General features: G+C 41.9%; 1 protein-coding gene across 1 annotated transcript in view; it reads left to right on the plus strand.

Annotated features, from left to right (window-relative positions):
• FLT1 (fms related tyrosine kinase 1) overlaps window positions 1–14,158 on the plus strand; it is a 93,291-nt gene that overhangs the window by 35,156 nt on the left and 43,977 nt on the right. The window contains exons 10-11 of the mRNA XM_031066039.1: window positions 983–1,097; window positions 9,834–9,942. Coding sequence (XP_030921899.1) covers window positions 983–1,097; window positions 9,834–9,942 — 224 coding nt within the window. The remainder of the gene's footprint in view (window positions 1–982; window positions 1,098–9,833; window positions 9,943–14,158) is intronic.

Below are 14,158 nucleotides of genomic sequence, written 5' to 3' on the forward strand. Positions count from 1 at the left end.
CTACAGTCATTATCTTTCAAATCCAAGGAACATAGTGTATTTGAAAGAACTTCATAAAGCTGAAGGGTTAATCTCTGCCAATGATGCTGGAATTGAACAAGCAACAACTAAATTCTGGATGAATAACTGAGCTAGATATTCTCACAGAAGAACAGGATCAGGCAGCACTTAAGAAGCATTCCAATGTGTTTATCCATGTGTACCAAATCAGACTCTAAGAAACAAATTATCTCTACCATGACCACACCTGAATGTTCTGATTACAAGCCAATTTGTTGCATAAGGCAAAAACATTTTATCTCTGGGACTTTCATTCATTAAGATGTATTTGATTTTCTTCCAGTTAAATTATAATTTAAATCCCTTTTTCATTTGGGTATAATTCTGTTTAACTTAATTTTGTTCGTTTGCAGGATTATGCTTGTTTTTACTGTGTGTCTTGTAATCATTGAGCCTCAGTATTAATATCTTGCTGTTTTGTAAACTGAACTAAATAAATATTCAGAAATGAAAACTGGCATAATCTTTTGTTAAAGCAGAAACAGCCTGCACAGAGCAAAAGAGCATCCAATGCATTATGGAATGCATCTTGAACCAATATAATTTGTCTTGATTTAAAGGCTAAAAATAGTATGAACTTGTGTTTTGGCCATGTCTAAAAACAGGAGCATTGGAAATGGGATGTTGGTCTTGTACAGCTCTATGTTTAGGCTCTGACTGTAAATTCAGTTTGCAGTGGCTTAAATGTGAACATTTACTCCAGAGAGCTAATATTCAAGGAGTGGATGTGACAGCAAATCCAATTATCAGGCTCCAAACCTCAAGATTTAATGAAAAGCAATTATACTTTCCTGGTCATCGCAGCACCTGCAGTTTTCCTGACTGATCACTGTTTTCAAAACAATTGTTTTGTCTTACGTGTTGAATTTCTGTCCAATTTCTATCACCAAATCAATAACATTTCAATTTTTCTTGTCTTTAGGCACGGGTTTTGCTTTTATACTGAAGGATCTTTCATCTTGAAAGCTGGCAGCCACGTAGGAAACAGGATCCAGAGCATCACTGAGAGAACAGCTGTAATAGAGGGCAAAAATAAGGTATGATTCCTAGGAGCAGATAACCTTTCTGTGTGACAGCATGTGTTGAAAAGGCACTGTAAGATGCTATCAAGGTAACAGAGAAGAAGCCAGCATTTTTATATGTTTGGATTTGAGGCCTGCATACAGGCAGATAAGTTTCATACTTGGTATTTATCTGATGAGAGTATTTTTTTTTCTGGTGGCTGTCATGTAAAGGTAAGTGACATGCCAGGAGAGTGTATCAGTGGGATTTATATTGTCTGCTCTCTTATTCATGGTCTGAAGTATCTTGGGGAACCTCAGAAGCATGTGGCAGGGTTCCAGGCCATCTTTGCCTCATTTTGTGTAATTCCACAATTTATGGGTTTTTTTCCCATAAGAAGTAAACTATTTACAGTCATTAGTCAGCTTATTCACAGATGTGGTCCTAGTTGATTAGATGGCCATGTCTTTTTTGGAATAAATTCTAATCAGCCAAAAAAATCCAGATCATGGATGCAAAGTTTAAGAGAAGTCTCAGCCAGAGACAGCAAGATGGGATTTATCCCAGCAGTGTTAGCCACCTGAATTTAGGTGTTAGTCCAAGCCAAGCATCCCTTTATGGGTCATGGGGATATGCAGGTGATTCTGAAGGGTGTGTGGGCCTGTAGCCTATTGGTGTCTGATGTGGAAGACAAGGCCCATGAGATTAACTTGCCAAGGGCTAAGGAGGCTTGTCCATCCGTTAAAGCCTCAAATCAAGGGTACCCTAGATCAACTGCACTTTCCTGGGATAGACATGGGACTGATTTGGTGTGGTTGTGTAGCTTGTGCTGCAGAGCACACTGTCACAGAGTCTGTTTTCACGGGCTAGTTTTGTTTGTGGCAGTAATAGCTAAAGAGATTACAAGTTTTAATGCCTATCTTACTCGAGGCCTTTCATTTTTAATGACACCAAAATGCCTTTTGTAATTCTAAGGGCACTGGGGTTAAAGGTCTCTTTTCCTTGATGGCCGCCTTCAGTTTCCTGCATATGAAAATGGCTATAACCTGTAGTTATTCTCATGTCAAGGCCCTTTCACACACCGCAGAATAAATAGGGTTTTACGTGCAGCCAAGAATCAGATCTGGGACTGCGTTTTCTCCGGCTGTTTTATTATTTAGAAAGTATCACAGGTGTCCATGGCAGCATTCCAGCGCGTGGGAACAGGCTGGATCCCAGGGAGGCATTTGCTCTATTTAGCTGTCCAGCTCTACGTGCCTAAAGATCAAGGCAAAGATGGGAGCAAACAGTTTCCTAGGGTACTCTATCATAGGAAAGCACATGAAAAATGAAACATAAGGAGGGATTTGAAGGAGGAAAGGGAAATAATTTCAGGCACAGGAAGACACAGTCTATTCCACAGGGGGAATGATGAACAAGATGATAAGAATCAATTCTTTTCCAGCAGTCATATAGCCGTGCTATGGGTGCAGTCCAGCCTGTTCACAGGGTGCAGAAGGAGCTGTCTAATGACCAGATCTCATTCTCCTTGTGTACCATGCACTTTGGAGACAGCAGAAGAGGAGTGGCTAAAACATCAAAGCAACTTCCAGTCAACAGCAAATAAATTCCTCCCTGGAGGAAGATGCTAATAATGGGTCCTTGTGGTAGAACTGCAAGTCTTTGGCAGGCAGCCCTTTTTAAAAATGTGCCCAGAAATGAACCAAGGAATGGTCCTTGCACGGAAGGATTTGCAGTGAAACTTATTGGTCCTCCCTGGTATTCATTGTCTTTTTGCTCTTTAGTTCAATTAAAAAAGGTCTACCTTGCTTTGCTTTACTCCTCCTGGTCCCTGTGGGGAGGGGGAGGTTAGTGAAACAATATCTGTACTCAGCTTTTTCACAGCTTTTCTAAAGTTTCTCTATTTCTGCTGCTCTTCCGTAGCTTTTCAAGCACAGCTGGACTGCTTTTGTAAGTAAAAAAAGTGCTCTCTAAGCCCAGGCTCCTGGCCAAGCTGAGAGCTGCACAATTACCGCACACACAGCTGCTCTAGAGCATCCAGGATGGTTCTTTTAAATCCATGGGAGTCTGTGGCTTTTCACTCTTCGCAGCCCGAGACTCACCCTCAGCGTCCCTGAGCAAACTCAAAGAGACAGCTCAGACAGAGCCCTTGCCCATCTGCAGGGATATTGTCAAAGTGCTAATAGCACTGAGCTCACTGAATGCAGCACGTCATCACAAGTGTCTGCCTCTGATGGACTGCTACTGTGAGCAGTTCTGTTCCTGCAAGCAGCTGTGAACAGATCTCTGAGGCACTTCCACAGCGGTGGTGCCCTGCTAAATAAACAGTGTCTACCCCACTTCCACATCCCAACACAGCAAGAGTGGTAAAAACAACCTCAGAGCTCAATGGAAACAACAAAGATGCAGGAGACAAAGCAGTAGGAAATGAATGAAGAAACTCAGAAAGTTTCACATTTGGGTTAGCATGAAAGGAGAAATGCGTGTGGTCACAGGATGAGATTATTGTAAGCAAGGGAAGAGATGGACAAGGAATGATCGACAGGTTTCTTTAGCAATGAAGGTAGCTGTTTTCACCTTCCTAAAGACATTGTGCCAGTTCCACATGTTTCCTGTATGTGCAACATCTAAGTGCCTCCAGTTTGGCTCTTTGCTGTGGTAGGTTGTTTGTTTGTCTGTGGTTATCAAGGTAGCCACAAGTATATTTTAAAGCTAGAAAAACCTCAAGCCCTGTGCCTGTGCAGTTAAAGTAGTGCAGGAAGCCTGCACTACATGATTCTTTGGTGACAGAGAAACCGTGACAACAGTGTTTTAGTAACATTTCCGCTAAAGCCTCTCCAAGCAGACATTGAGAAACTCGAGTGGTACAATGGAAGAACTTCGTAACATATGCCATAATACTTAATCATGAGACAGGTCTTGAAGTGATTTGATTCCCCCACCCAATGTTTTGATTCTCGTTTTGTTGGACATTTCAGCGACTTCCTACAAAGCTGCGCTATTCTTAGGCTGTCGTGTAAACAGGTCACAGACACTCTGCTGTCACTCAGCTGACTAACACCCATCACTTCTCAGTGCTCCCCTTAAAGCTGACTGCTGTGTCTGACTGAGGGCTAACACTGATTATTATACTGATTATTATTCTTTGCATGGTCAGTGTTCATTAGACTGTCAGTCAGTGAATGACCTGCGATAATAAGGTACAGAAAGAACTGGTGCATTCATTGTGCCCCTGAGTACAATTGGTAGTGGTGCACACATTCGGTGTGCTCTGTCCCAGGTGTGCAGGCTCACACTGGCTTATCAACAGCTTTGAAGGCACTTGGTACTCCTGCTACAGGGGTACAAGGGACAGAGTTCTGCAGGAGAAGTCAACAAGGATCCTGGGCGTGCAGAAGACCACTAGAAGGCAAGTTCAGATGAGGGAAAGCAAAAAGTGGGGGCCAAGAAGAAAGGGTTACAAATCCAAGGGAAGGAGACAGTAGACAGGAGGGCAGTTGAGTACGAGGGAAAGTTGGAGGGAGTGAGACAAAACCCTCTGCTTTTTGGGAACTAACCTACTGAGAACCTGAAGTGGAACAGAATGTCCCTGACTGCCTCATGCTTCTGCTGCTAGCATGTGTTGGAGTACCACTGATCAATAGCAGGTACCACAAAAGCTGGGTCTGTGTCACAGGGTATGCCTCTAGGTATGGTGCATAAAGGGTAGTAATGCATGGAATTGGAGCTTACCACGCATATATGTGAGTGTGTGTGTGTGTGTGTGTGTGTGTGTGTGTGTAAAAGTACATATATATGTATGTATGACTTTGTTTTCCACTGCATGAACACCTAACTGACACAGCTTTTTAGTGGTTCCAGCACTTGTGAATGAAAAGTACATATATATGTACGTATGACTTTGTTTTGCACTGCATGAACACCTAACTGACACAGGTTTTTAGTGGTTCCAGCACTTGTGAATGACAAAGACACTTGACTTCATGGAAAATGGAAGGTAATTGCCCTGTATCATGATTCTGGAAGACAAAATTTAGACTCACACTTGTGTATCTCTGGTTTGGCTTGCAAAGATGCGTCAGCCTGACTGGGGGTAGTATTAAAAAGTGTAACCCTCCAAAGTGGAGTGCTAAATAGTCAGAAGAGTAAACCCTTCTTGGACATGACTGATAAGTGTAAGCACGCAAAATAAAGGGGTTCCATCTCTCCTGCATCTTCTATGCCAAGCCCTAAACACCTACCTCTTTTCCGAGCTCCCATATTACTGATGAGAGGGAGAAGCATGTGCTGTGTCTGTTCTCAGTCCTGACACATGCCAGCTGTCTGGCCAGTACATCTGTGCAGATTGGCCATCTGGAACCCAAAGAGGAAGAGAAAGCCGTTTAGCTCACTACAGCAGCATTTTGATCTTTCCCCTCCACCAAACAGTCGGTTTTCATTAAGAGTGTGAGATCTCATGAGCTTTGAGTTGTCAATAAGTCTTGGATGAAACTGGGCAATAGATTCAGAAATTACTGAGCATGTGGGGGTGGAGAGGATACTGGCAGACCGATGGACAGGCTGGCAGACAGATGAACATAAGGACAGTATGATCTTCCTCAGAACCCAGGCTAAAGATAGCAGTGGGAGCCCCACTTTCCTCTCTTCAGCACATTGTAACTTCTCCTGGAGCCTTCCCGAGTGCTACTAGAATTGCTGTCAACACTTTCAAGTGAATCTTTGGGAGGTACCCGCAAAGCCAAGTCCTTGGTGAGATTAAAACCAGCAGAACTTGGGGCTGGCTGCTGCTGAGCTGTGGGACAGCATGGGGTGCAGAGGGAAAACAGAGCTCTGCTTGATATACAGCAGCAACTCATAGAGATTTTTCTGTCTGACCCCAGGGGGAAAGTGGGTGCTCTCACATCCACTCATGTGCTCCTGTTGAGGATATTTTGGTGTTTCTCCCATGGTGGTCCTGAAGGTGAAACATGTTGACCAGATGTTTTGCACTGACACTCCTCGCCAACATGTGAGGCATGCACGTCGTATGCCTTTGGCAAGAGCAGACCAATCCAGCAGTGCCCTACCAATATTTAGAAATGGATGTTCCTAAATGATATTCCTTTAAACAAAGATAATTCCAAGGGCATAAAGAGAGCATATTTTCATTTATTTCCTTTTTTTTTTTAATCAATAGCTCTTCTTAAAAGCATAACTAGAAGGGAATTGGCAATAACTGACAGACTTGCACTAACCTGCTCTATGTTGAAAGGGCAGTATTTTGCTTTTTAAATACATGGGCTGTTTGAAGAAGTCAGGGCAGCAATCTCTGAACAGAGCAAGTTCATGTCAGTATCTTAATCGGCCTTCTAGGAATCACATAAAAGCCAAGCTGCCAAACATTTTCTGAAAACTTATTTTCCTTCTCTGCCATCAGCTGGAGCACTGGGAATCCTCTATCTCAGCTACTTTGAGAAGAAAGAAATTTGAGCAGACCCTCCAGGGGAAAGACCAGCCCACCGTGGCTCCAACAGCAATGATCTTGTCAGCTGCTTTGCATTCTCTTTGCCTCCCCAGTCTTTTCCTCATCAGTTTCCACCACATACAAATCTGTGAATTCCTCTTCCATCTCTTAGGATTTCTGCCTTATGCCTTTTTTATTTGCCCAGCAAAGCAGCAGCAGTATGGGACTTACTTCCCAAGCCCCTGGCTTTGAGATGAGCCTGTAACATGGTGCTTCAGCAGAGATGATGGGAGTAAAAAAAAGGCATAAAGGGCCAAAACTTTGGTGGTAAATGGAGTTTGTGGAGAGATGATGCTGAAGATATTGAGCATGCCAGGAGGGATTTGCCTGCTCTGTCTAATCATGCCAACTCAATTTAGACTTTTTGTACATAACATAGTTGCAAATCCAGGGCCTGAAACTCCTGTTGTGATGCCAGATGATACAAGATTGTGAAAACTTTTGCTTCTTTTGCAGTAATAGCTGTACGGAGGGAACCATGCTGCACAAACTGATCTCAAACAGCCATAGTTTCTCCATAAACAATATGCCAGGCTTAGTTTTTGTACACACTGCTTCTCTGGTGGGTTTTGGCTGGCATCCAGAATGAAAAACACAGACTGCACCACTGGAGGGCTCACAAACTATTTAAAGAGATGTTATCTTATCCTTGTGCTAATTTATAAGCTAAAAGATTTATACAGAGACATGTTGTCTCTAAAATATTCTGTTCTGTTGCAAAGTCAGTCTTGCTTCCTCCTAGACACTGCGGCTTTCTCTGCCTCAGTAGAGTAAACATACCAGTGTGCTCTCTAGCACTAAGGTCTCCTGTGCTCACAGCATTTAATTCCCTTGCCTTCCAAAGAGCCATTTCTTGCATGGGAGTTGCCTGTTGGAAGTGATCCTTGGCCCAAATACTAAAGAAGTATTTGGGACAGTGTGAGTTGGTCAAAACCAAAATGCTGCTAGGGGGAAAAGCTGGCAATTTAAATCACTGGGTTTCCATGCTAATAAATGTTCTCTCAGGCAATTTAATACACAAGAAAAGGCATCATCTGTAAGTCACTGCAGTCATACTCTAGCATAAGTCTATGCACCATCCTCAGATTACTACTCAAAAGTAATAATCACATCACAAAGGGCTGAAGAAGTAGAACTCAAAACAGTATGCACAATTTTCCATTAAAAAGTAATACCTAATGATAGAAGGGCAAAATGCAGTCTGAAACTTCCAAAAACTTTTCAAACCTTTGGAGTAGTTGTGGGAGGAATAGTCAGCACGTGTTTTTCAGGCTCAGAAATGCTCTGCCTCTGTGTGTAGTAAAGACAGGTGTCCTGGAGTCAGAGAGCAAGAGCTTCATTCTCCTTCACTGTGCATATTAGGTCACAGTTGCTTCCTGGGCAAAATTGCTGTGAGGTAATACCAGCTAGCATAAAAACGCTGGTTTTTGGTGGAAAGTCTGGCATGGCAGAAGCAGTTTTTAACCACCCACATTAGCCTTCTGTGGCAGACATTGTGGGACTTCCTTCTGGTCTGAGTTAGTGTTGAAAAAGCAGATGAAGGAATCCTGGTGCTGTACTCTGTGTCCACACTTAAAAAAAATTATGTTTAGAACTTGGAAGAAATTCAAAGAGAATGACAAAATATGGACAGGGCTGGGTGCGCCCTTTATAATTAGAAATTTGTAGAGGTCAGCCTACTGAATTTAGCAAAACAGGATAATTTTTCCCTAAGGACTGTAATTATCTATCTGGTATTACGGATGCTCTTTCATCTCACAGAAGATCCAAAAAGGTAGTTTATAAAAACTGTAGCTAGAAATACTATGTAGTATGTTAGCCAACAGGTAGTTGGCCGCTGAGATAATTTCACAGGGTAGAGGTGCTGTTAGCATTGTAGTGAATTTACCATAGTGAAGTCCTCTAAAACAAGCCAAAACCAAATTATTTGCCTCAACAGTGTTTGCTTGAGTAGTAGGAAACGTAATAGACTCTCTCTACTGAAGAATCATTTTAGGAAACCAGAAGATCTACTTCATTTAGGCGCTCAACAGGAGTTTGGGGATAGCTATGCTTTCTCCCAGGAGGAGACAAAAGCAGTGCAAATGTCCAGTCAGTGTTTATGTAATAATGTAGATAACTGGTCCTTATTTATTACTGCCTCACCCTCTTGTGTTTGTCTCTCAACTCCAGTAATCAGGCAGACTTAAAAGAATGTATTAATTGCACAGAACTTATTTTTAGGATTTATAGAGACACCAAACAATTCCAAACAGTGGAATTCTGAAGCCCCACAATTTCCATTCGTCACTGTCCCAACTCTGCCCGTAACTCTAGCCAAACCATGTTTTACAGAACAAGTAAAATGGCAACAGAAAGAAAATTTAACTACCAAGTAGTAACTGGAAGCACATTACAGTGATAAAGTCCATGTCCATGCCTCGTGTCTCAGCTCCATAACCGAATGACACATCATTTGTTTCTGCATAACTTTCCTCTTCTGCTTAGTGCCCAAGCCACTAGACCATGGCTTCCCATCACCCTAAAAGTATAACTCTTATTATTACAGTGTTTTTTATATTTCTAAGGGCACATTAGGTGGTTTTGGTCCCTGGTCTTTCAAGGTCTTATCTTTCAAGTCATATAACTCTGGGAAAATATTTAGTGTGCTGGACCTCTTAAGATGGTGATAGAATATAACATAACTAACAATGACATATTATTATATAATAGAAATATTAAGTCCAAGAAAATAGTACAAAAGAAAATGAGTAAACATCTCTTTTGCCTCTGCTCTGTCTCACCTGACACATATGTGGGAAAATGAAAGAAATCCAACAAGTTTAGTGCTAAATTGAGATACTTTTTTCCCCCAGGGTTATCCAAATGCCTGAGGCGTGTCTCACCTATTCCCTTTGCAGTCTGGCTCTCCTACAGGCTGCTTTATCTCCTTGTGTGAAACACATTCTGTCGTGCTTCATGTCTTGTAGCTTACCATTACATCACCAGCGAGAGATAAATCAATCTGAAAGACATGTTCAAAGATTTTTGGTCATGATGCCTTTGATGATATAAGGGTCACCCACGGAGCTTGTTTCCTGTTATTCTTCTATCCTTTACAAAACTGTGTATGGTAACATCTTCTTTAAATAGCCCCAGAGATGCCCATCACTGAATGAATGGAAAAAGTGGATCATGGGACAGCCAATGGTGACTTAGGAAAAAGAGAAGGCAAGCTTTAACTGAGTTCTTGAGCCAAGGAGAGCTAAACCTCTTCTTTCTTTTGCAGACTGCTAGCACTCTTGTTGTAGCTGAAGCCAAATCGTCAGGAATCTACAGCTGTGTGGCATCCAACAAAGTGGGAAAATCTGAAAGAAATGTCAGTTTTATTGTAACAGGTAAGATCTACTCCTCTACTGAGTCAAACGTATTTCCTGATTCTGGAGTTATAACTGTTAAGTTGTTGTGGCTTTTAAATATACCACTGTTTCACAATTGCTGCAATGTGTAAGCTCATATCAATCTTTCTGGGTGATGCTGGTAGGTTTCATAGCTGCTGGTCTGGATTTCTAGGGATGCCAAATTGGTGAATGACTCATTCCTCCCTCAAGCATCAAGCATCAAGCATGACAGAAATTACAAATACAGCAATGAGTAATTCCCCATTTTGGTTCATCTCTGCAGTCATTTCATGCATGAAATTTTAGTGTATTTTCACCCACAAGTAAGCCAGTTTCACGTGTGATGGTGTCTACAGCCTCATTCTGTTGCCCACGAGGATATCTCACAACACAGAGCCTAGAACAGTGCCAGTGTCTGCAGGCAGCACAGTGCTAGAGATGTCTGGGGTACCTCTCACAGATCTCAGGGACGATGGCAACTTATGGGTGTAAAAGTGTCAGGATACAGACCACAGAGTTTTGTTTCCTCCTCTGAGAAAGACAGCCTGGAATGCCATTTGCACTATGGCACTGAGAATTCCTTTGGTGTTATCTTCACGTATGAGCATGCTTTCTGTTATTTTTGCATTATGAGATGTGTTTGGAGTTTTCACAAACAAATGACTTAATGCTTTACTTCAGGAATTTCTGAAAAAAGCCCACAGTGTGGCTTTGGGAATAACTACTGCATTATTCAGCAACACAAAGTCTGCACATGCAATTACAAAGGATTTGTTTTCTGTCAAAAAGTTTAGTTTTGTTTATAAAGCAGTAGTTTTATAAACTTAGGTTGTTGGCAATTTTCAGGGTAGATAATTAAAGAAATGTAATTCATTCAAAAAGATGAGAAAAAGCAAAAAGGCTAAAATATTTAGATGCTTTAATCCCCAAATCATAATCTCTGGGGTTTTTATGTTGTCATTCTCTTGCTTATAATTCTGATGAGTGATTTTAGTGAAACTCATTCTATTTCTATTCTGAGAGATACCAAAAGAGAATAGACACACTCTCACTAGATTTGATTTTGAAAAAAAGAAAAAAAAAAAAAGAAAAAAGAAAAAAGAAAAAAGTACTTCAAAAAATGTTCTCCCTCCCAAATTCTGTGTTTTTAAAATACTCTGACAAGGTGAATCATAGAATATCAAGTTGAAACGGGCCTCAAGGATCATCTGGTCCAACCCGTCTTGGGAAAAGCACAGCATCCTGTCCAGATGAATCTTGAAAGTGTCCAAAGTTGGGGAATCCACCACTTCCCTGGGGAGATTATTCCAATGACTGATTGTCCACATAGAGAAAAATTTCTTCTTGTGTCCAGTCAGAATCTCCCCAGGAGTAACTTCTACCCATAAGTCCTCATATTTTCCATTGTCTCCTTGTAAAATAAGAATCTCCATCTTCTTTGTAGCCACCCTTTAAATACTGGAACGTGTTGATAAAGTCTCCCCTAAGCCTTTCCTCAAGGCTGAACAAACCCAGTTCTCTCAGCCTCTCTTCATAGGGCAGACTCTCCAGTCCTTTGATCATCTTTGTGACACCTCTCTGGATCCTCTCCAGACTTTCCACATCTCTTTTGTATAGAGAGAGCCCAAACAGAATGCAGTATTCTGGATATGGCCTGACAAGTTCTGAGTAGAGTGTAATGACTTCTTTATCTCTGCTGGTGATGCCCTTGCTGTTACAACCCAGCAGCCTGATGACTTTTTTTAACCACAGCAGTGCCCTTTTCATTCATGCTGAGCTTGTTGTCCACCACAGGTCCCTTTCCACAGAGCTGGTCCCCAGCTGAGCAGATCTGTTGACCCACATGAGCTGGTTTTGTGCTTCCAGGAGAGTGCCCTTTCCTCTGACTGGTAAAAGAGAAGAAAAGATAGCTTGAGCACCAATACCTTTCTCTGGCACCTCCAGGATTTTGTAGTCTTCCTTGCATCTGCCCAGATTCCATCTGGCTTCCATCCAGCTTGCAGTATCCCTCCTGCCCACACAGAAGAGTAGCAATGAGCAGTAGTCGGTGCTCTTGACAAGTTGTGGCACTGTCTCACCAACATTTCAGGCCTCAGCTACCAGAAGGCAGCATGACTCCATCATGCCAGCAGATGGGCACCCCTGCAAGCACTTGCATTTCTTTTTTAGGTATCCACTGTTGTGCTTCTCATACAGTTTCACCTGGCAGGCTTCCTTTGTGGGTGTCTACAGCTGTTAAATCTCCATGTCATAACACACTTTCACATTTTGAAAGTGCCACTTATCTATAAATATAGAGAATTGGTAAGAAGCATGAGAAGTATAAACAGATAAGTGACACACAGGCAGGTTGTTTGTTAAAGTACAGAAACAAGAAAGATGTCACCATGTTCTATTAATGGAAGTGACAAGAACATTTGCCACCGTGAAGATGACTCTTATCCCCACTTTCAGTTTTGCTTTAATCCCTATCCTCACATTGTGTGTGTTTGGACAGAAAGATGAACACCACATAGTTCTCCATAAATTAACATGCCAATGATAGTTTCATCTTTGTGTGGGTACTTCACATGAAACTTTGAGAAGTCACTGAGAATCATCCACTGAGAATGCTGCTCTTTCAATATGCAAGGGGCTGAATTTGGCCTTCTTTAACTCTTACTCTTCAGTTTTCACAATATGACATGGAAGATCCTGAAACAAAATGAAGCTGTACTTGATGGACCCCATTCACCATATCCAAATCTCCCTTTCAAAGTTTTGATGGTGGTTTCAAGTATTTTAGCGCAGTGACATGAAGGATGTAGTTTTCCTATTTAGACCTAGCATTCTCAGATCTTAAATAAGGATGGAAGGAAACCCTTCTCCTTGATACTAAAGCTTGCACGAGAACATGCAGAATGTTATGACTTCTCTTTGAAGAATCTTATATTGGCTGGTGTTCAGAAAGAGAAATGTCAGCTTTATTATATCTTGGAATTTTTTAACATCTTGACTGGTGGCGAACATTCTTTATAGGGCAGTGGAGTTGAAATGCATTTGTCCTATGAGCTTCTGGAGCTGAGCACTTCAGTTGTGTGATGTGGGAAGTCCTGATCATCCTCTGACACTCACTTGCATTGATTGAAAGCAGTGCAAACAATACTATTATTTGGTCCCTACAAAAATCCAGTTGTGCTCACCATAATTCTCCTCCATCAGGCTGAGACCAAACTGCTATGGCTGTGTTTCACATCAAGAAACAAACACGTCCAGAATGTGCTGAAAAATGCACTGAGGGAGTAAAAACCTGAGAGCCTCACATGCTGATGGATGTGAACAGGACACTGCAAAGTATTTCCTCCTGATGAGTCCAAAACCAATATTTCAGGGTCTGTGTGACAGCTTTGGGCTAGTTTATCTTATGTTGTTGAGTCTTCTGGCGCCATTTGAAGTCAGCCTGAGACACACAGAAGTGTCTAAAAGTAAGAGAAGTGTCTAAGCAGGAGGGGATGATTCCTTGTAGAAAAAGGAGCTGCTATAAAAGGGACACACCAGAAATTACTCTAAAGAGCAGATAGAGACAAAGACTGTTCTGAACAGGGAGATCCCTTTCCTTGAAGGCAATCTCCCTCAGCCCTTGTCCTGGGGAAGAGAAAATGCACGTGCTGCAGTGAAGTTGCTGCAGTGCTGTGAGGGGTCTCTTTTTTGTGGGCAGAAACCATTAGGAAGGTGGTGGAAGGCAGAACGTGTCCCAGCAGCCCTAGTTTGGAGTTGACAAGTTCCACTCCTTCAGGGAGAGGTAAACATAAGGAAATTACTGACAACAGAGAGAACCTAGGAAGAAGCACTTTCTTTAGTTACTGTAAATATCATTATTTCTGGGCTTAAAGTGAAACCTGCCTATCTTTTCCTAGGAAGTTTGAGAGTGGTATACATAATTTTATACACTGTGCCTCAGGGTGTGTGACACAAAGACCATGGGCTTTGGAGTAGCTTTCCTATGGCTTTGGTCAGATAAAGAGCATTTTTCGTGTACTGTCACTGACTTAGCTCTAAAAGCAAATCATTGTTCAAGACCCAAAAGTAGCTGTGCAACTTACATAAAAGAAATGTAGAAAGGAGATATCTGAAAGCTCTCCTGCTCACTGTTATGGGAGCAGTCTCTGTAACAACACCTTTATGCCAAATTTAATTGTATTAGCACCCTTTCCTCCAGCCTGGCCCTTTCCCT

Source organism: Geospiza fortis, unplaced genomic scaffold, assembly GCF_000277835.1.
Source record: "Geospiza fortis unplaced genomic scaffold, GeoFor_1.0 scaffold16, whole genome shotgun sequence".
NCBI classification, from domain to species: Eukaryota; Metazoa; Chordata; class Aves; order Passeriformes; family Thraupidae; genus Geospiza; species Geospiza fortis.